Genomic DNA, 24,326 nt, shown 5'->3' on the forward strand with positions numbered 1-24,326 from the left:
GAAATCTACACTGATCAAAGGGCTTTTTGCTTTTTTTTCTGGACATCAGTTTTGAGAGTCTTAAGTGAAGGGAACAGTAAAAGCATGAGTCACTGAAAGTGTTTTGAAATAGCAACAGTGGAAAAACCTATTTTCAAACCAACTGTATAAATTAACTATTATTGTGTAGGAACAGCTTATGAGGAAATACATTGACATTGTTGCTGGGCAAATGTCAAAACTGCAAGTCACTGTGTCCCCACTGACTTTCTTCCTGGAGTCAAAATCCCAAATCCAGTCTAATATAATTTATTTATTTATTCCCATTACCCCTGAATTAGGACTTGGGGATTTTCCCCTTTTAAAATTCTCCATAAATCTTAAAAATGTCTAGCAGAAATTACATTGCTCCTCACTTCTTTCCATTGCCATCTGTGTGTGGGTGTCCTTTGGAGGCCAGTATGACAGGAATTATAAGAAGCATTTCTGAAGGAAAATATTGTATTTCCTAGAGATATTAGTGTGGAAATATGAAAAAACCACATAATTGCATGAAGAATGATCAAGAGTTTCACAAAGCTTTTTTGTTGAACTTAGATGATTTTTGGTTTTACGCTCTATTTTCAAACTGCTGATGTAAAAAATAAGAAAGCAAAAGAGTTTATTATGGCAGAGATAAACTCAAACAGCTTTTACTGTGCTGTGAAGATTATCAAAGTGCAATGTGCAAACACTTACTGATGTGTGTATGAGAGAAAGAACATAGGCTTATCCATCTACCTGTTTTCTATATGCATAGTTGTCAGCAAGACACAGTAAAACACCCAGTAGGTACAAAAAGAAGGCTAGATGAACTATTTATGGCAAGTAGCAATTTTTTCTCTTAAGAACACTTCATCAGTTTTCCTGACATAATCTTGGATGGATTTTTCAGAGTGAGAGTTCAAGATATTTAGATGAAAGTGATGTTACTATTGCACTTTCATGTGTTATTTCAGGACTGGGAGGTCAAATTTGGCATAGGAGTCACGTATCCATTTCCCTCTCAGCTTTTATTGAGGTTGGTTGCTCTTACATTCATACCCTGCATTGCTCTCCACCAGGATACACTGGCCAATGCTGTTCTACTTCCCATTAACCAGACTGCACGGTAGTAGGGAGGGGATTCCAGGAGTACAGCTTTTCACATGGGATTCCTACAGGGCTGTAAATAATGTATTTTCTCTTCTCATCTCCCAAGCTATTTAACTCAAGAGTTACAACTCCAGCAAAAGGAATTAAAAGGGGCCACAACCAGAATGCCCCAACCAGAATGCCTAAAAATTCAGGTGGAGACACTCAGGTTCAAAGGCCTGAAACTGCTTGTGTCTGAGCAGAAATTTGGATTAAGCTGCCTCGTGATTTTGATAAGGTAATTAGTAGATGATATAGACTGTTCCATGTGGAGTTTCTCATTATTTTTAAAAAGGAATTACATCCTCATTGAGAAATATAGAAAACAATGTTCTTTAAGCTGATGACCAGGCACCTCCTGCAAGGAGGGGGGCATTGATATTGCAGAACAGCCTCGTTACCTGTTGATTTACACACCACACACTGGTGGCTGGGAAGAGCATGGACAACATTGTACTTGGTGTTTGAAGGCTTTCTACTTTCCACCTGGCATTAGATACAAAACTGCCTTAGAGGATGTGATTGAGCTTGGGTTCCCAAAGGTAATGGTCTGTGGAGAACATGATGAGTAGCTGAATTCTTGTCTGCTTCTCCCTAAATAGTACCCAAATGTGTTTGCAGGTGTCTGAACGTTAAAGAGAGGAATTCATTGAGAAAAAAAGCAAGGGGCATCATAATGAGAAAAGTTGGAAGTCACTTAGCTTATTCTCTTCTTTTAGCATTATTTATAATTTCTCATGAACAGGAAATCAAGTAGGTCTCACTGGTTTGTCTCCTGACCTCCTTGTTCATCTTGGTCTTTAGAAGTTTTGCTTAAAGAAAACATGCAGTAGTTAAAAACTAAGTGGGCTTTTTTGTCTGGCTTTAGTTGGTTGGTTTTTGTTTTGTTTTTCTTTTTTATTTGGAAGTGAGGATTTTTCATAAATGAAATTTCTTCAGGGCATTTGTATGGTGTTTAGAGTTTTACTTATATTTTATGGGCTTTCCCCCCCACAAATATTTTTTTTACTTAGAGGATGTTTTTAATATTTTACATATCATGTGCACACTGATACTCTATTATCTTCATTAAGATAACAAGGCTTTACATCATTTTGAAGAAAAGCATAAAAATTTCTTTTTTTACAGTAGGTAGGCTGTACAGGGCTTTCATGCTACTTAGTTTTTCTAAACAGCTTCACCTGTCTTGCAAATGATTAGCATAGAGCAATGTTCTTCAGCAAAATGCTAAACTCTGGTGTTTGGGATTTGAGCCTCGGGATTACAGGGTTTCATCAGTGGTTACTGGTATATTGCCAATTATGCACAGCTGGTGTCATTTGTAAAATGGTCACTTGTGGCTGTGGAAGAGATCTAAGTAGAGGATGTCTTTTGGCAAAATGTAGAGATAATTGTTGCTGGAATGAACCATCAATCCCTTTTGCTGGAGGACACAGAGACTTTCAGAATAAAGAGTGGCACAGATACGAAGCTGTATTTAATTATCCTTTTAGTGTTTATAAACCAGATTTCTGCTCTGAAGCTTGGTTATGAGATAGAGTGTGACTCCAGCATTTACATTACTGAAATTTGTTGGTCAACACCATTGATTTATTTCATACAGGTATGGAAGTGGAAGAGATTTTTTGCATTCTTTATTAGATCTTTCACAATATGAATGTAGATGAATTTTCCTGTGTAAAGCAAAGTCATAACAGTTTCAAGCAACATATTCTTCTTCACAAGTTAGGCTAGTCAGAATTATGGATCCTTTCTGTCCTTCTAGGCTTGAGTATTTCTGAGAACTGCTTAGAGATGAGAATGAAAGAATCCAACTCAAAAGCAGTAGGATGATTCATTTGAGGGTTTCGTTTCTGAAATTCCTGTATCTACCTTCACTTTGGAAAAAAGTATATTTCAGCTTATGTTGTTTTAAAAGTAGAAAACTGCAATTACTTTTGTGCTTGAGTAGTTTCGTTAAAATATGTCATATTCTCTCTAAAGCTACTATTATTTAGATGACATTTAAAAATCTGCCTTAACATAACTCAAATGAATGTGTGGTCCCCCCTCAATTATAGTAAGTCAAAAAAGTAAGTTTCTGCATCTGTTTTCATCAGTAGTTCTCAAAAACAATTAAACAATTGGCAGAAATGTGTGTGAAAGTTGAGATGTAAGTAATTTCCTTAATCAAAATGCATTCTGATCAATGATGTTTTTTTTTTTTCTTTTAAAAAGTCAACCCATTTAAATAGTAAAGGTCAGGAAGTTAACTATGTTGGTGCAATCAGCAGAGTATTCAAATTATCAGTGTCAGCTCTGTTGCCACTCATGATAAAAAATTCTACCCGAGTTAAATCTATAAATCTATTTTATATTAATTCAAAAGAATACAAAAAAGAAAGAAAAAATAAAACTATTAACCAAAAAAATATAGGGTGGAAAGAATTTATGGAATATAGGATCCCTTGGGCACTTCTGCAACCCCAGTCTCAGAGAGGAGTCCCCACATTCCTCTTTCACCTTTCTGTGGACACTGCAATCAAGTGATACTCAGCTGTAGTAGACATAGGGAAAAATAAATCTGAATAATCCAGTATAGGTACTGGATAATAAAGCATTTTTCCATACTTTAAGCCAAATATAATATAGCCATTGTTTTTCTTCCCTCTGCCCTTCTGCCTGTAAATATATAATACTTGATTTCTTTCAGATATATGCATGAAGAATTCATACACAAACTGTTCTTCTCAGCTAAAGAAAAGAAATTGTAAAATATCCATGCTGGTAGAACTGTGATAGTGTATGCTATGGTTTGTGATTGCAAAAACTTCAGGGAGAATGCAGACCATTTATGTACGATTCACCAGTGAAAGGCCTCTTGCAGAGTCCTACTCTCTATTAGGCAGCAATTTTTGTCCTAAAACAACTAAAAGCTGTTTCCTAAAAGCCTGAGACATCACTGGCCTTTACAATCTTCCTGCTCATCTAATCCACTTTTTGTGTTTCCAATGTCTGAATCAGGGGTGAAAAATTAAATTGCACGTTGTATTTTCTTTAGTCATGATCAAGGATTTTGAAGTTTATATCAGTGACTAAACATAATTTCCTGATGTATCATCACAAAGTGATGTTGTTGAAGACAGAAGTTAAAATTACTCAATATCCTCCTCACTCAATATAAAAAATAAAGAGAAATAATGAAAATACAGTACAATTTCCTTACTAATTTAGTAGTAGTAGTCTTGTTTTTAATTTAGACAATTATATTTTCTAGACTCATGCTTATTAAGTTTTCTGTAGGTTCTCAAGGCTAGGTGGTGGTGAAGCACTGAAGCAACCACGAGGGAGCACCCAAATGATCTGCTCCTGCCTTTCAGCACCAAACAGGCCCAGCTGCCCAGATTTCACAGTGTTGGGCAAAATAACTGTGAGATTGTGCTGCTCTTGAGGGCTCAGATGGCAAAAGCCTTGATGGTCAATAGCAAAACCCTCTCTCTTGGTATCAGCAGTGTAGGGGAGCTTCCTGCATCACTTTCCCTCTTCATTATCTGCAAATAGTCTGAGGTATAAAAGTAAAAAGAAGAATAGGTTTTAGTTACTAAACCAATATATCAACAGCAAAAGATTATTCTCTTTGCAAGGTTGAACTTGTCTCTTTATGAAGTATGAAATCATTGAATTAAGTTTTTTAGTGGTCTCTTGGTTTGTGATTCTGATTAATAAAATATGCTTTCTTGCAGCTGTCTCTTCTTCCACTAGATATGTTTTTGAATTTTGAAAAAGAGCATTTTGAATTTTGCTGTTCTTTTGCAGTAATACCATAATATCTTTTTTTTTTCCTGTCAGATCAAGGCTTGCATGGCTCAATGCATCTATGCATATCAAAAATTTGATTTATAATTCCTGTGAAATTTTCTATAGGTCAGAACCAGTACCTTTTGAAAATGTATTCTGTAAGGACTTGTTTAAAATAGGTGATTTTCTCTGAAAGGTAACCTTAGCATTGCCCTGGTCTTTATGACTTTGACTTGGAAATTAGTATTACAGAGTTCAGAGAGCATGCTTTCCTCAAAAAATATTTTCTTAAGATGCTGTGACAGCCTTAGCAACTGCTATTTTTGGACTTTTTCATTTAAAATTAATCACTTGTGGAGTTTTCAGCAAGTACATTTCACAAAGAACATGACTGAGTCTTTCATTTGTCTATGAATATAGACATGTTTTTGCCTATTTCTTTAAAGAAGATTAAAGTCTGTCTTTTTTTTGGACTTCAGTAAGATCTTGTGAATTTTATTGCATGTATCAGGATAGGTGCTGGCATTTGAGGAATCTCACTCTTGGCTATCAGGCTCTATGTCTAAAAAAAACCCTTTTTCAAATGTTTTCTGCTTTTGCTAGCTTTAAGATATTACTAAAACTTATTGCTTTTCCTTGTCTAGTTTTATTTGCTTTAGAAATTGGCATGACAACTGAAGTTTTTTCTGGGATTTCAAAATTCAGTTGGCAATTTGACTGAAGTCTTCTGCACCTTGCAGATCTAATAGCCAACTTGCCTTTTTTTATGCTTGCTGAAAGCCAGGCAGGGAGACTTTAACAACTTGAGAATCTGCTTTGCCAATATTATAGCTAGATCTTTGATATCACACATTGAAGCATATACAAAAACTGAGTATCTGACACAGTAAACATTTTCTATTTTGGATTAGTGAAATTTTCAGGTGAGACCAGTACCAAAGTAGTGGCTTCCATGAAATTTATATAATCTGACTAGTTTGTGTTTTTGCTAGATTTCTGGTGATAAGACAGAATGATGTTTGAAGGCTAAAGATTTTTCATTCTATAAGTGTTAGTTTTTGTTTACAAATAATTAAGTTTATAGTCTTGGATCATAATTCCTTTAGATGTGAAGTGTCATGTATGAAAGCTGTCATGAATTTACTGTTTATTTTTTAGTGGTTAGTTTTGTTCAAAGCTACACTCACAAGAAGTATTATTTTCTTGTTTTCACCTGCTTTGCTGCCTTTTTTTTTTTTTTTTTTTTTTTTTTTTTTTTTTTTTTTTTTTGTTTTGTTTTTTTTTTTCCTGAGATAAGAAATTAGAGTAATGGTTTTGCTTTTAGAAACACATTTGCATAATTAATAAACCTCAGAAAGAGCAGAGGAATAATTAAGGTAAACAATATTGTTGATTAGACATTAAAACTAGCAGCTAAAACAACAGCCAGCAAGCTCTACAAGTTAATACCTGTATTATTTTAGGACTAGGGTTGGCCCCAAGATCTCCCAAAGAAATATGAACTGATACATTTCTCACTTGTCATATGAAAAATTACTTGCATGTTTATTTTAGTCAAATAGCCTTCACTGTAGAAGGACAGTGTTGATGTTGATATTGATTTCTTTGTCATGAAGTCATACTTCTGAAATCTTCAGTGTGTCCAAATGCAATAGCTGGCTTAAATTCCTGTCCTGGATTTCATGTGCCAGGGCAATGGCTTCAGAGCATCAATAGAGCATCAATGAACTTTCACAATCAGATGGTGCCATTTTCAAGAAAGTCGATTTCCCACTATTATTTATAATAAGCCAAAAGACACTGGAACATATGGAGCTGAAATTTTGGATGTCCAGATCATGTCTACTCAGATGTGAGGCCAGGAGCTGAGGAATATGGCATGCCACTGTAAGAAAGTTTTCAAAAGAGGAAAAAAGTGAAAAAAGCATTTGAAGGTGAGATGAAAAGAATATAAAAATTCTTCCCGTATGGTACCTGAGAGTTTTGAAAGAAGACAAAGTTAAAAATCAGTAATCAAAATGTCATTTTGTTTGTCTAATTTTTGTCTTTGATCTTTGAAGATTTAGGAAAATATTTTAGACTAACTTTCCTAGTCGGCTGACAGAAAAATATAGCAATGCTTGGAACTGCATCATTGAGGTTTATGAAGTTTAATCTTATATTGAACTAAAATTCTTCCTTTACAAACCTATAGCAGCATGCAAAGGTAAATTGCCTCATTTAAGGAATAAACCACGTAAGATCTATGACAAACTCTGCCACTGCAGTTTAAAATCTCTCAAAATTTAGACATTTTACCATAGCAATGAAAAATGTTTGCTCTGGACATGATCTCTAGAGATTTTCACTGCTATGCAATGAATTTTGTACTGCATACACACATGGAAATCTATGATGTAATCAATGAGGCTTTGTAAAATACATGATAAAGCTATTCACTAAGTGAAATAAACTAAAAGCTAGAAGGAGAAGTAAATTTTCTTTCTTTTCTGAAATGCCTTTTTAAAATACTGTTTTCATTGCCTTGAGATAAGCAAAGGAAATTATGCAGAATGTAAAGTACAGGAAGAAATCTGAATCTAAAGACTGACAGGGGAAATATCCTCCACATTCTAATATACGTATTATAGTACATTCATGAGATTTTATTGTTTGATTTGGTTTATATTTGTGTAAGTTGTATAGATTTTTATTATTGTTTAAAATTTAAGGTTTGCAATGATGTTTGTTGTGATGCTTGGTGGGAAATAGATGAGCAACTTAAATATTGGTTCTATAAGGAAATATGTGATGTCTCTGTCAATTATATTGCTTGTCTGAAGTCAGGGTATCATGAAACATGGAGAACATGTAACATCCCTCAGTGTTTCACCCATTTTCTCTCTAAACCAGTTTGGTTATCTCAAATTACTCAAATTATGAATATGGTGTGGGTTTTTTGTCTGCAGCAATGCTTCATAATTTCTTTTGCAAATCTGGTTCACAGTGAACATAAAGCTCACTGTATGAGTGGAGTTCAGCTGTAGCTTTCTGTCTTGGAAAACAAGGCTGACTTCAGCTTGTGACATAAAGTGCAAAATGTGATAGAAGTGCAGTTGACAGAAGTGCATGCCCAAGAGGAACAGATGGGTTAGGAATTAGGAGGTGAGGTTGGAAAGCTACTCAGTGTGAAAGGCAGGAAGAAATCTGGTATCAAAGGTGTTAGGAGGTAAGCAGTAGCATGGGACCTTAAAATATGTAGGAAATTAAATATAAAGAGAAGGATATACAATAAATGAAGGGATGGAGAGCAAGGGGGACTGGAGTGGTAGGGAAAGCACTTTGGCACCAAGTGAAAAATAAATTTTGTCAAGAGCTTAGCCATGGGGTGGAATTTGATACACTGGTAGTCCATATTTAGGTAACTGAATATGCCTTTACTTGTAAACTAATTTTTAAATGGGATGGGCTGGGGGGGAGAATGACTTAGATTAATAAAATGTTTTCTATGTACATTTTGTGCTAGTGTAATTTTTAAAATGCAGACTACTATTGCACACTTAATGCACTTCTATTACTTTTTATAAGTCTTACCCTAAAGAAAGAAGTTCTATGTTTCTCTGCTAAAGCAAAGCTAAAAAAGGAAGCAAAACTAAAATAGAGTGGCCAGTAGATAGACTGAGCAAAAAATGTAGATCTCTTCCATGGATGAACAATAGGAATTGCCTCAGGGATCTAAAAAATAGTGAGAGAAAACTTACTAATCTATAAATGCCTTTTCTTTTGCTCCTAGGTTCAGATATTGTTCAATGGTTAACGAAGAACTTATCAATAGAGGATCCAGGTAATTTCTTTTGTTTTCTTGTCTTCAAATTCTAGTTTGTTTTTTTCAAAATTATTGGACCTGACTTTGTTTTCTGCTGTGGTGGGAATGACAAGAAAGCATTTGACCAGTTCAATTTCAATACCAAAACAGACATAAAATCTTAAAAACCTTTACTGACAATCTGAGAATTTTGATTATCCATTTTATTGCAGCAGAAATAATATGAGAATGATATGAGATGATATGAGATGATAATTCTTTGCTACAAAATGTATTTGAATCTATGATGAATTTACTCAGTGTTATGCTAAACAGCTTGTTAAATACATGCTGTTTTCTTACAGAATTTTTAATAAAATTAAATAAATACAACTATTAAAATACATTCTTATACTGTTACCAAAAGCTAATCTTGAATTCGGACACTTCTGTAGAATCTTAAATGGAAAAGGAAATGCAAATAGAACCAGTGAAATGAGGAAAAACAGTTCATTGCTTGATCAGCTGGGTTGGGAGGTGAAAGTATGGGTTTGGTTCCAAAGTCTGCCATTGATTTCTTGTGTGCCCAGCAGGAAACAAAGTTTGGTTACTGTATTTAGCTATTATTTATTTACTGGATTTACAAGAATCTAGTTACTTGATCAGAAATTTTCCATAAAGGAATGATTTCTAGTAGAAAATGATGAATTATAGTAATAAAATATTCTATGGAAGTTCCCATTTTTTTTTGGTTAGAGGAAATATAATCTTCCTTCTTTAAAAATGATCACAAGATTTTTTTTTTCCTTGCTATCTTTCGGGTGCTTTTGGTTTCTTTAACATTTTTGGGGGTAATTTTTCTCTTTATTATTAAAACGTGCTTTTCTGTCAAATTAGAAATCCAAGTATGATCATTGCAAAAGGCAAAATCACTGTATTTGCAACTTGAGCAATGAGGAGCTATCAATACATAATTTGGTATTTGGAAGTAGTCATTTGACAACATATTGACATGTTGCATGGCAGAGATCACATTTTTATCTAACTTTGAACAGGACTGTATGCTTGCTTCCTGGAGATAGTGTGGTTTCAAGAGACCTAAGTGTGATATTACATTTCTCAGTTGTTGGCTACAAAACACTCAGCTATTTGTATTTACCAGAGTTTGAAAGATTGTTAGGCTGTGTTTATTTGATATGGAAGCTTAACCTTTATTTGTCAAACCAGAACTACAATACTGGAATAGGTTGTCATTCAGATTACCTGCTTGTTGCAAAATTAGGAATAGAAAAAGCTTCTACTAAACAGAAACTATATTTCCTTGGTTCCTTATGTTCATATCCAATTAAAATTAAACAAACACACAAACTACTAACATATGTAACCAAAACACAACAGTAATTTAACCAAAGCTGAGTTTTATCCTCTCAGATTACATGGATGGAAAAAAAAAAGCTATCCACAATGACAAAAATGTCTTATGTATTTTGGTCCTAGTCCAAAGTCAGCTATCTGGAGCTGGTTAAATTCAGATCTTCAGAAAACAAATAGCTCTAAATGCTTCCTTTGGGTAACGCTCAGAATTGCCAGATGACAGCGAACTTGACAGATGGTGAACAAGAGCTTTTCACATGATAGAACTTCTGAAAATGCTCTGATTTTTTTCAAAATTCCTAAGTGTCTTGCTTTTCATTTCAGTTCTGGGCAAGTCAATCTAGAACCCTGAGTGGAAAAGCTCTAAATTTCTGTGTTCTGTTGTCACCACAATTTGGATTTCCAGTGTCTTCTGATTACTTTTAACCTGTGTGTCAGAGTTTAACTCAGATGTCTTTTAAAACTACCCGTGTAGGGTCCTGTTACAAGTCACTTGTGGAGCTATGCAGTTTCGTGATTCAGAAATAAGTAATGCCTTAGTTTGCACTGAAAATTGTCATGTCTCTCTAAATCTGATATCAGCCACATGCCTGGAAGAACAACATAAAATAGACCTTGGAGTACATATAATAAGAGCATATTCTGGACAGCATCATTTGCTTCAGTGTGTTAATAACTGTAAAGCTTTCACCTGGAAACAGCAATTTACAGTTAAAAGTAGTAACAAGTTGGAACTTGTAAACTGACACTCAATAAAACCATGCACATTTTTAATAAATGGAAAATAATATTCAGTGGAATATTTGAAAGATTTTGGCTTGTTGCAGTAGATCTCCATCAAGAAAATAAACTGGAGATGATAGGTGGATTCTGCTAATGTGTACCAGATTTGGAGTTATTTCAGTGGAGAAGAGCTTGTGCCCAGAATAGCTGTGCACAATGCACTATACAGTTGCTGTTACATTGTTTGCTATTCAATAGAAGTGTTTTGTTTCAGCCTACAACTCATCTGTAAAATTTTCAGGAACAGAAATTGTCCAAGTTATTTTTAATGGAGAAGTTTTATTCAGGCATAAATATAATCATGATCTCAACCTGAAAAGAAGCAATTATCTGAGTTTACAGAATTGTAAGGGCTTGTAATTTGGCACTTAGGCATGTGTTGTTGAATTGACCATTACAGGGTAAGTGCTGATGTTGCCAATTACTCTTAATGTGGAAAATCTACTCTGTTTTTCTACATTGTGTTTTTCTTTTTTGGAGCGATCATTAGTGACGTGAAATGCACCAGACTGACCACATCAGATACTGAAGTTCCTTTAATCCTTAGTGGGGAAAATAGAACAAAAAGGGTAGATGAGCTGATTTAAAGGTATCAGCTCAAATTGCAGAGAGTCTAATCCTAAACTTGGTTCTTGCACTGATTTCTTTGATGCCCTTTCAGCAAACACTTGATTTCTCTATTCCCTAACATGAAACATCCTAATAGTAAGTGATGTTGTTGTCTCCTAAAGGAGAAAGAACAGTATGACTTTTCCAGTCTTTTCACAAGGAAATGGTGTTATTCACAAACACTCATTTAATCTTTAAATCATCCCATGAATAATTTTCATCTAGATGTCTCAGAAAATGCCTTTTAGTGTAGATAATATATTTAGACTCAATCCTTGTCTTCCTTTAAAGTACCTTGACTCCTGAGTGTTGCTTATTTAATTTTCTATAGCTCCAAACCAGCTGGATTTGGTTGGAGGCACTTCTTTATTGAATGGTTGCTTCAGCAGAGCCACTGCAGCCACTTGCTCTAGAATGCTCAACCTCTGCATTCACATGAGCTCCAGCTCATTTGGGCAGTCTGTTGAAGTAGTTTGCTATAGTCCTTGGACATCAGGAATTACACTGAAGTAAAAAATTATATATGGCTTAATCCAAGTTTTATAGTTATGAAAAAAGACTATCTTGATGTTTATGCTCTCCTGTGATTTTTCAGTTTCAGTTCTCACCATTTATAGTTTTTTCACGTAACTGGTGTAACTAATTTGCAACTAGATGCGCATCAGCATCCATGGTGGTCACTGATCAAGTGCAATAAAAAGGGAGGGTTCAGTAACACAACATCTGTTTATGTTTCTTCCAGTTTTCCCTCTTCAATACAGTCTCTCTCTAGCAGCTGGTATACTAATAATGACCTTGAGAATACACAGTACTTGCTTAAAAAAGTTAGAAGAAAAATGTTAGGGTTTTTGAGTCTATGAAATTTTGCTTGAAAAATTGTTCAGTTATTTTTTGCCCTTTCCCAAATTATATGCAGAAAGGTAGCAGCAAAGAGCAGGAGCCAGACAAGATGTTCTAAACAATTGCCATTTGGGAAACAGCACCAGGGAGCTGCAAGCAAAGGGGAGGTAGTTCCAAAGATTGCTAACAGAGAAAAGAGTCTCTTATGAGAAAGAATAAAGAAGGGAATGGAAAGGTCATGCTTATCTTTGCAGTCTTTGCATTAATCAGAACAGGTGGAAGTGGAGCAAGAGTAGAATGCTCCCCTTTTATTATCTTGACTTAAAAAAAACCAAACTGAAACAACCCAAACCCCCAAGAAAAGTAATTTATACTGCCTGCACACATACCATACCCCTCAAACAGGGAACCCAGGGACACCAGACCCTCTCATTTTACATATGCCTGATAGAAATTCAAGCACATTTTGTTCAATAGCAAATCTCATGAACCTTTGTCAATTCTAGTGTAACTAATTTCCCAACTTTCTTCTACTGTGTGAATTTGATCTGAGCTTGTCAGATTCTGTAACATTTCAATGGAATAATGACTTTAATCTCAGACGAACAAAAATAAAGTAGAACAAAATTCTGTTTGATAATGAAAAATGTCAGAATTTACAGACACTGCTTTAGTACCAATAATATTAATGTTGTCATACTCATGCAAAAAATGTATGGGTCAGGTTTCATGTAATTGCAAACAGCATAGGGGATACTTACCTGTGTGGGGCAATCAGTGGGCTTCTAGCCAATCTTGAATTTGAGGGTGCAATGGTTAATGTCCATGTGAAGAGGATGTTTTATTTGCCCAAAGCCTTTAGAGAGATTTTGTAAGTGGTGAACAGAAGTGTACTGTCTACAATTCAATTGTGACAGGATAGATCAGATTTAATGGATTTCATGTTTTTTCCACTGAAGCTTCTTTCAGATTAGTATAATCTATTTTCCTGTGTAGACTGCATGTGTTAGGAGTGTTTCCAAGAGCACACAGACCTGCACAGCCACCTGTCGTGAGATGTTTTTCCACAAATGTGCCTGCAGTGTTTGAACAGTCTCATTTCCATGTAGCCACTCTTGAAAGTGATTAATATGTTCCTAGTTTGCCCTTTTTATTTTCTCACTTGTAGATAGGTGGTAGGCTACATCAGTGCTTATTTTCAATTTTCTTTGATAGAGCAGTCATTTCTTCTAGTCTTTTTGGTAGTGTGGCATCTGGTTAAGAAAGAACAGCTTTTTACACTTACTGAGAAGATACAAAGATTGTGACTGGTATTGATGCAAAGTATGGGATCATTATCATGATGCAAAGTATGTTACCATGGTATTGGTGACAAAGTGCTTCCTTCACATAGCCAGATAGGTCAAACTATTACAACTGTTTCAGTATGCTAAGCATCTTTAAATAAAATTCTTCCTTTGATATTTTCTTAATGAGGCATTATATTTTGTAAGATTTCATAAAAAATAGTTTTTTACCCTAGCAATTGAGAAATTTTATATGCATTTGTATTACCTGAGAAGTATAAATGAGTTTTGTCTGTTTAATTTATAAATAAATATCCAATTGGAGTAATTGGTAAATATGAGAAGTTTGGAATTTGCTCCTGTCTAGCATATTTTTTCTGTACAATAAAATTATTATAAAAATAAAATTATAGAACTGGGTATTGGTATGACAAAATACATGTGCTCTAAAGTTGTTACTTCGAGCAACATGCCTGATATTGTCAATAGCATATTGATTCAACATGGGTCTCTTTTGGTTCTAATTAGGCTTTGAGCAACCTGACCTTCTGAAAGGTGTCCCTGACCACATCAGCAGGGTTGAAATTGGATTAATGTATCTTCTAACCCGAACTGTACTATAATTCTATGATTCAACAACAACTTGTGTGACATACACATTTTCTCTATAAAAGTGATCTCTATTGATGCTTCCTTATCTCTGGTGAAAAGCAAGGCATCAACTGAGTCTTTTAATTTGTTTTTTCTTAGTAGTAGCCCTGATTCCATGGTGCTGACATCAAAGATATTTATTTTAACAGGAAATAATTATTGCCTTAATATTAAAGCCTCCAGAATCTACTCAGAATTGTTTTTGGTATTAAGTATAATACCTTCACATGACATTCACTCCTTCATTTGTTTTAATCATTAAAGGCGAAATTCCAACCTCTGCACAAAGATGGAGGTTTTATTTTTAACTCCAATAAAACAAGATTCAATTATATGCCTTTTAAAATAGGATGAGGTGTAACCTGGCCTTTAATCTACATCTTAGGCTAATATCCAAAATCTAGTTTATAAAATGTGTCTGATACCCAATTAGGTTTGAAAAATTGAAACAAACCAACAATAAGCATATTCTTTACAATTCAGTAGGCAGCATGGGTTTTATTCCACTGAGGTCTTTGGGAGTCTTATTGAGAGAGATGAATGAAAAACAGTATGGACTAGAATACAAAATACTGATTAAAAAAATAAGTCAGAACAAGCTTACTGAGATAAAAAGTTAATTTAAAAACTATTACCTGATCAAGCTGGTAGAAGCCAATACATCAGTAAGCTTTAATTTTGAGTAATTTCATTGGAAAAAACTTCAGATGCTCTGTTGTAGCATTGTAGCAGGATGAATGATTTTCATCCTATCACAGAACTAATTAGGACATAACCTAAATTACACAATTGAAACCTTACCCATGAAGTTAGAGCAAATTATACTCTTCTAGGGACAACTCTGATAACTTTTAGAAATAAATCTAATTATTTAATTGCATAAGTTGAATTACAATGACCTGATAAATTATTTTATCTCATTTCTATTAAAGTCACTAGGAATGTTTTTGGTTTTCTTACTGTTTGACAGCCTCCTTCTGAACCTTTGTGATCATACCAAGTTTTGGAGGTTTAAAAGGAAGAACGTTTACTAATTCCCAATTCACACTGACATAATTAATTAAAAACAGCTAAATAACTATCTAGAGACTTCATTAGATTTCTGCTTCCTTGTTTGCCAAAGAACTGTGTTATATAGTAATGGAAAATGCAAGTAGGTGGAAGTGAGATTTTAAATCTGGCCAATTTAATTGAATAAAAGCAGTTGAAATCCTATTTCATCTTGCCAACAGCTGCTGCAGCTATTTATAGTCAAGTAAACAAAAATGTTTTGATATTTACATGTCATATGTAGTATTTGATGACTTGAAGGTTAGTGTGAGGCTTTCTCTTGATTTTGTTAATAACTGACCTCAGGAGTTTTTTTAAGTTTTTCCATAGCACTTGTAGAGAAATGCTGCTCTACTCACAGGGGCACAGTGATGGTCCATCATTTACTATGCAAGGACATTGCTTGCCATTTCAGCTTGAACAGATTAATATTCCTTGGGCACTCTCAGTTTTATCAATCTCCTCTCCTCCCCTCCCCTCCTCTCCCCTCCCCTCTTTTCTAATTTCACTGCTTGCATTCAGTCATCTACTCAAATTATCAGGATTTTAATTGTGTGGTGGAGTGGTTGACAAGATCCATGTCGACTCTGGCTTTTCCAGACCGCATTTGGCTTAAGAACACTTGGAACCATAAAGTATAAAATATCTGGTGTAAATAGAATTTAATTTTTATAGTTGATAAAAAATTACTGTTCTCACTAAGGCTGAGGCTCAAATTAATAAAAAAAAAAGTCAATCCATAAAAATAATTTATTCACCTCAATTAGGCATGCAGAAATTATTACAGGTAATTTACATTTTTGAAAATTTGCTTCCTAATTATTACCTACTTTATGGTAATACTTCAGTTAAACTGGAAAACTTAACCTTTTAGTAGACTTTAAACTTATTAGAAATGAAATAGAAGTAAAATATTTGCCTCTTGAAATTTTGGAATTGTTTATGTCATCAAATATCACCTCCAGCATGTAAAAGAATAAAAATGTAAGAAGCAGCTACTATAGCATGCTAACTGTGAAACAGAATCATAGTCTCATTTGGGTCGGAAAGGACCTCTAAGATCATTGTGTCCTATCATTAACCCAGCACTGCCAAGTCCATAATTAAAGCATGTTCCTAAGTTCCACATCTACACAACTTTTAAATACCTCCAGGGATGGTGGTTTCCCTGGGCAACCTCTTCCAGTGCTTTACAAACATTTCTGTGAAAATTTGTTTCCAGTCAAAATCACCCCTAATGCAATTTGAAATCATTTGCTTGTCCTGTTGGTTGTTGCTTGGAGGAAGAGGCCGATCCCACCTGGCTACAGCCACCCTCCTTTCAGGCAGGTGTAGAGAGTGATAAGCTCATCCTAAGACTTGTTTCCTCCAGGCTCAACACCCCCAGCTCCCTCACTACTTATTTTATTTTATTTTATTTTTTACTTTTTTCCCAATAATGCATTGTTTTCTGTCTGAGATTTGAGTGGACATTTTCACAGAATCCCATATAACACCTCTACCTCTGAGTAGCAGCAGTTACCTAGCAGCCACATACTGGGCATGTACAACTGGAGAGGGAAGGTTCATATCTGAAATGTTTAGCATTTATCAAAATTTAGTTTCAGCTGCTGTTTTATTGTTTAATGAATCAGTATCATGTAGTTTTACATGATCTCCTCACAACCCACTTTTTGCTGATCTCAGTAATATTATACTTTCAGGAAATTTTATATCTGATGTAAATTCATCATTCACACGCATCTGTAGATAATTTAGGATTATCTGAACAGTCCAGTACCTAATAAACACAGTTATTGTGGTGACTCCCTCTTCATTGTAATATTACTTCAGTGTAACACTATTTAATGTAATAACTGATCTGCTATACCTAACCTATATTCCCTTTCTACCTATTGCTTTTCTCATGATCTGCTTAATATCTTTAAAAATCATGCCAAGAGCTCTCTGGGAATCCAAGATAATATGTTAACCAGATTTTCATAACCTTATATGTTCTCTGTTTCCACATAGGAACACTCATAGAGTTGTAAGACATATCCAAAAGTAATCTTGAATCTTCCTATTTTTGTTGCATTTATCTTTATTTTCATTCATTCTATCCTTTATCCTATTGTGCTGTCTGTATGGGTGTCTGTTTTGTACATCCTTTTTACCCCCATATTTCCCCTGGATGCCTTTCTAAAACCTAAAGACATATTTTTCAACTTTTCCTTTAGTACTGAGGGTGATAAAATGACAAGTGGCACATTGCTGCTAGCAGTTCAGCCATTTAATATTTTACTTGCCATAAAACACAGATTGACCATTATTTTGAACCAGATACTTCTGTTCATTTTATAAATTTATTTTAAACACTTTGATAGTTTTTGCTGCTGTTATAGTCAGCCCCATCTCTTCCTTCTACATTTAGATTCTGTCACTAGAGAAGAAATAGGTCATTCATTGAGGCCTCTTTGCTTTTTTGGGGAAAAAAAGGAGCTCATGAAAGAATTTTTACTGAGCTATTTTCACCAGTTAATATCTGTCAGTATTTCTGTATTTTTAAGAGCAGAGTTTGTCTGGCTGAACTGATAGTTCTCTATAATTATCTGTGTAAATCCATTGCAAAGGAGAGAAGTGAGCTCTAGGAGTGGGAGTTATGATAATAGGAACACTGGATGGTATAAAATTGACTTTTGCAACACTGGAAATTGTTCTCTTTCATTTTGATGAGGACATTTTATTTTCTTAACAAATTGCTATAAATAATGGACAAAGAAAACTCTCTGAAAGTGATTCTGTTTGTAATAACTGCCTTGGGGATTCTATCATATGTGCATCCCAGATAACTGTGTCTGGGGACACACATGGGGAGTGGCATGTTATTCTTCTGAAAAGCCACCTCCACATTCTTTGTTGTTACCCTTCCTGAGCTTTGATGGCATTTTTTCTTGGTGTGTGTCTCAATGACACCAATTTACTTATAAAGCTGTTAACTCCTGGTGGACTTTAAAGTCACAACACTCTTCCCACAGAAAAAAGCACACTATTTTCAGTATTGTATGGTCTCAGTTTGCTGGAGGTATGAAAATGGTTATAAAGACAACAATTGTTTTCTTCTTCATTGAGTTGAGTGCTGAAAAGAGGCAGTTATTTTTTCCAGCTGTGGCTGCTGCATGTTCTTTGTATTTTCTGAACTGATTGGTCATAAGTGGGTGTTCTGTGATTATGATAGAGATGCATAACAATGACACAAAGTTAATGGTTGGTGCAATAGCAATTCATATCAAAACAGACTTAGAGACTAAAAAAAGTATTGTGATTCATCTTGACCGGCAGTAATCATGATGAAAGTCAGTGCTATCTTTTGCTCCTCTCACCCAGCTTCAGAAACTCCATGTGTCCCTCTGATTCAACAATCTTGTCTTCTGGAGCTCCTTCAGGAACAAATATTTTGTGCACTGAAAAAGCCTGTACTTACTTTTTATATTTACTGCCCACAAATCCAGGTGGATCCATGGTGCATCAACATGTTAGTTATTCACATGCCCCAGATCTGCCAAGCTTTAAAAACAGGTCTCCTCCTTTGGAACCCTATCCCAGATACAAAACTGTCTGTGGCAGTCCCTACTGGTGATGTGTCTGGAAAGTGCTGTTCTAAATGCTCCAGTGCTTGTGGTGCCCAAGCAGAGCTGAGTGAGAGGGAGTTGGCAGCTGTGCTTCCCTTGAGGGTGGCAAAGAAGGGGAGAAGCAATGGCACTGTGCTGCAGCCAGGAAAGCACACTGTCACACAGGGCACTGTGTCTGGGGGAGCTGGGATGTAAAGTACCTTTCCTGGCTGATGCTGGCATGCACAAATTCTTGGGTGTCATGTGGAGAATGAATCACTTGCATCCCCACCAAACATTTGCAACCAGTTTCCTCACATATCTGTAGACTCAGACCTTGGGGGCGAGAAAAGTAGGAAGATCTGATGTGCAAGCAACAACTGGCAAGTAGTATACAAGAAAACCTGAAATATTAGCATAATAATTATAATACTCAGTAGAAGGTGTCTGTATCAGTATTTTGGGTCTCTTACAAATGCTTGAAACTGTGGAGCGAGATTTCATCTGAAGGAATTCTCAAAAGTAGTGTATTTGCAGTAATTGGATTTTTTTATGGTTTTGTTTTGGTGTTTAGCAGGTTTGCTTAAAAGGGTGCACATATGACTTTAAATATTAACTCAGAGTTTCATACTGGAGGAGGGAATGAGTGAAGTGTTTGGAAATATCTTATGGAGATAAGTTCAGTGAGTCATTAGGGAAAGCAAGACACACAAGTTTTGATTTCCTCTATTTTGCCTTAAAGAAGCATGGGAATCAAAGCTTAAACCAAAAAGTTGCAGTTTCAGGGGAAGACCCAGAGGGGAAAACGGGAAACCCATACTTCAAAGGAGTTTGGATTTCACCCTTCTATCATTTCAATTTGAAGAGACAAGAGATATCAGTGATAGAAGAGCAAAAATTCTGTGATTTCTACAAAATTGAAAATAGAAAAGATCAAAGAGTAGTAATAGTGAAATTAGACAAAAAGTTTTATAAATGCTGACTTTCATTGGTGCAGAGCTAGATTACACCACTGGCACTGGTGTGATATTTGATAGGACTTTTAAAAAATTGAGGCTGGGGATGACAGGGAAACTACAAAGGCAATTTTAAACATTTTCAGGCTGCTTTTCATGACTGCATATGGAATGAGCTGTGACAAAATCTAGTTACCAAATTGTGCAGTGTTCTGGTTTTCCTAGTAATTAAGTCTACCTGTTGGTTACAGCTTGGATGAATTTCTTCCAGCCTCTGTAGCAGAGCTTTTCCAGTTTGCCAAACACCACAAACAAATATTCCAGAGTTTAAGTTATAGCACTGCTCGATGCCAGAACCTCACTTCTCATTTGTCTGTTTCTTGAGACCTCATGTTGACACTTCAATTTTTATTTTTATTTTTTTATTTTTCGGTTATCACCTGAAGTCATTGCATTTTGACTTGGGCATCTGCCTTTCAAGATAGAAATTTATTAAGAGAATAAAAGCAGACTTTAAAGAGGACATAGCAACAGTTAATGTGTAATCAATTGAAATGCAGTGGGAAATAATCACATAAAAATTAACAGGAAATACTTAAAAGGTTTTAAAATGGAGGGTTTGTGTGTTGCTAGCAGGGAGATGCAGCTTCTTTTTCAAGGACTGTAGGCTAGCTTCTCCTTTCCTTCAGTCTTTGATGGTGGCATGACTTCTGTTGATCTTATCTGGATAAAACTTTTCAGATTTAGGTCAGTCCCTCCTTTCATCCACATCCTGTCATCACATAAGGCAGGATTCCTAGTGTGTCCCTGTAGCAGAGTAGTTGAGAAAACACTCAAGTCAGGCATGAGTAGTAGGACATGGTGATTATGTAGATGATTATGATCAGCTTTATTGCTAATACAGCATCTAAATCTTGCCAATACAACATTTAAATACAACTGTATCATCTAGTATAGTGGATTATAGTATAGTCAGTATGTGGTCCTTCCTGTTGAGTCAGTAAGACTCCCCTGCTTTCTAAACTCCTTGGACAAGTCTGAGTGCAGCTGAGTCCACTTAGTCTCAGATTTGGTCAACACATGATGTTTAGAGGCTTCTCTATAAACAGGTTTAGCTAGAAAAGTAAAGGTTTGCAGTCTTTGCCCTTGAAGAATTTGCAATTACAAAGCAACAAAGCAGAAATGTAACTACTCCAGGATTTTTTCTCTGCATTTGATTGGATCTTAGTGTTCTAGATCGTAAAGTGTTCTTCACCTTCAGGCTGGATACACTCTGCCAGAATCCCTGCTGGGAGGAGTTTCCACCCAGAAACTGTGTCCAGCAGTGGAAGACCAGTTTGTCCAGTTGGACCAATCTCCAGAAGCATTTTACACCCTTTCACAGGCTGATGTGGGTGAAAGAAGTCCATCACAAGCATCTCATCTCCCCATCACTGGAATTTATTAATCATGTGAGCATCCAGAAATTCCTCCTGAAATACCCACCTGGTGTTCTTATCTTGGGGCAAACTGCACTGCCCATCAGAGGCAGGGGCAGAAAGAGGTGTGGTGAGGAGAGGATGCACGAAGACCCAGCTATCTTTCATCACTGTCAGTGCCTGTTTATCTGGATGCTTTTGTGAAGAAAGTAGTTGATGTTTCAGGTGTGCATCACAGTTTGTAGACTTGGGATGCACAGCATGTTGCACATCATCTCAGACTGTAAGGGTGGAAATTACCATTCCTTGGGCAGATGACTCACAGCCCATCTTTGGTAGGTTTTCCTCCATACCTGCTGAGCAATGCTCCTACCAAAGCCTCTGCCCTGTTGCTGGAATCAGCACTGTCTAGCACAAGAAAGATCATACCTATTTAGGTAAGATACTTTGTTGGCAGATGAGAATTTTTTGTGATTATTATCTTGAAATTAAGTATGACTCTTGTTTTAAAAGTATTTGGTTAAATAGTGCCTCTTCCTTCACGGAAGGTTCAAGGTTTATCCTCCTTGATATGACTCCCACCAAGTGCTGCTCCCCTTACAAATTCAGTCCTTCAGATGGGACAAAAGAGTGTGGTTTACAGTGTTGTGGGTGTTCAAGAATGTTTCTAGCTGGTTTATTTTCTCCTCTTTAAACACCAAAGTCAGGCTGAGACAGTGAGTCTCTCCTACGCTTTATGTCAGTGTGAGAAGCAGGTTGTATTTTATTACTCTAATCCTTTGCAGCTTGTGTTCACACTGGCAATGACAGCAGGAGTGAGGTGAGAGCAAGTGATAAAGTCTTGGCATTAGACACTTAAAATGAATGTGTGCTTGTGAAGTTCTGACTCATTAATTCTTTTTCCAGTGCATTTCAATACTGTGATGGATTTTAGATTCAACAAAAAACCCAGAATACCAAACACTTTATCGTTTCATAGAAAGGGAAGTTTTCATTTGTTTGCCATTTTTTGGATCCTAAAAATATATGAAAAACTGGGAAATTTGAGGTTTTCACTATTTTATACACCATAAAGCAATTTTAAGGATGCAAAATGCCCCAAGTTGCATTCCTTGTAGGAAATCTTTCCACATAGAATGTAAGGCAAACTCCAAAAGTGGACTTCTGAAAGTGGAGCACAATTGGAAAATACTCTATTTTTCTTAGCCTCCCTCCCTCAGAGATTACTGCAAGGTGCTTCAGATGTTACAAGACTATTTTGGTATGATGCCATAAAATGTTTTATGGACTTCATGGTAAAAATAGATACCACATCACACGAAGACCTGAGATGTGTAAGAAAAAATAGAATCCACACTAATCACTGATAACATATCCTTTAAGGGGTTTCAAAGCACAGAAACATGTTTATTCCAAAGAAAAACAAGGAAAATTATTCTTTTTTAATTCCCTCCTGTGGACATTATCATAAGAAACCACTCATTCCACCAATACTACCATACCCTACAATCTAAGATGAACAAACTGTCAGCAATCCATGCAATAATTATTACAGTAAGGAGAAAACTGCACTATGTTTAAAAAGAAAATATAGTCAAAATTCAACCTCTAGGATAAGTTTTTCATTCCTTAGATTTTAGTATTTAATTCCTTAGATTCAGGTTGCATTGTCCCAAAGAGTTTAGAGTATCTGACTCTAGTATAACTAAGTATATTATAAGTGACTGACATTTAATCTGTCTAGATCACTTTCTTGTAAAGGCACAGCAGATGGCTGGGCAATATTATGTCTCACAAAAATGATTTCTAATCAATCTATGTACATGTGTTGCTCACTTCACCCACTCAACTAAGCAAAGTTCAACAGCAGAGTGAACCATGGAATTTTTAGCTTTTTCTGAGCTTTTAGCCCAGCAATAACGTGCACAGTAAGAATCAAACATACACCCAAAGCAGTGTTTTATTTTGTATAAAATATTTTGTATCATGTTGAATTGCAATGGGGTCATAAAGATGTGTTTCTTCTTTCACCTGAGGAATTCTTCTACCATTAGCTGTTTTTCCAGTCAACACTTTCCTGTTTTTACCTATGAAAATTTAAACAGTGGTTTGGGTAATTTGTTTTTGAATGTGCTGCTCCACTTTTCCACAGTTGATTTTCTAGGAACCTCAAATCAGATAATTGATATCTTCAAAAAAGGTGTTGAGTCAAGGAAGCTGAAGTCTGAAGTATGTGTTTGATCAGTTACACCTTCAGGAGCTTTGTCTTCCTCAGATTTTTTGCATGTTGTTATTGGCTGCAGTTTGTATTGCTTGTACAGCAGCTGACTGCCATTTGAGTTATGCCTTCTCAGTGAGGCTGTCTGGGTGTGACTGGGGATGTTGTTTACATTCTATGTTTTTTACACTCAGTGTCTGAGGTTAGTGAAATAATAGTTGTGTAGATATTACATTTCGGTGTGCATCTGTGTACACCTGCCATCTAAAAAAAAAGGTTTTTTTTTTCTTCTGTTCCTCCAATTTTTTGAGTTTGTGTTCTGAATACAAAGAAATGTTATTCCTTTTACCTGGCAACCAGTATGTCTAAAAAAAATTTCTTTCAGACTTCTTTTTACTTCTTATCTAATGCACTTCATAGACATTTTTCATATTCCAAACCTACATTTGCCATTTTTCCAGTGGAAATATGCTTCTTAAATGAAAATCCTCTAACTTCATATGCAGGGATAGATGGGAGATGTGGAAGCTGTCTGTATTTGAATTCTAGGAATTTAGGCATGTCAGATTAGTCTGATGCTGGCTTCATTTTCCTTTTCAAGCTCATGAGTTTGTTTCCTAAATGCTACTGTCGTACTTCATTGGCCATAACATTGGTTATTTTCTCAGTCTGATTTTAGCAAATTGAGAAGGATATTAAAATGTTGCCTCTATAATACACTGGGTAACCTCTTGCTTGGAGATTAGAAACCTCCTGAGAGTGGAGTTTTCTTTCTGTGTTGTAGTTATACTCTTGTTGCACAGAAATCATCAGCATACATCCTCTACATCCTGGTGTG

The 24,326-nt window shown here is 35.6% G+C and overlaps 1 protein-coding gene across 13 annotated transcripts in view; it reads left to right on the forward strand.

Annotated features, from left to right (window-relative positions):
• Positions 1-24,326, forward strand: part of RGS7 (regulator of G protein signaling 7) — a 222,274-nt gene that overhangs the window by 115,178 nt on the left and 82,770 nt on the right. For all 13 annotated transcript variants that reach the window (XM_079333392.1, XM_079333399.1, XM_079333390.1 and 10 more), the window contains exon 4: positions 8,702-8,752. In XM_079333392.1, the coding sequence (XP_079189518.1) occupies positions 8,702-8,752 (51 nt within the window). The remainder of the gene's footprint in view (positions 1-8,701; positions 8,753-24,326) is intronic.

Source organism: Erithacus rubecula, assembly GCF_903797595.1.
Source record: "Erithacus rubecula genome assembly, chromosome: 2".
NCBI classification, from domain to species: Eukaryota; Metazoa; Chordata; class Aves; order Passeriformes; family Muscicapidae; genus Erithacus; species Erithacus rubecula.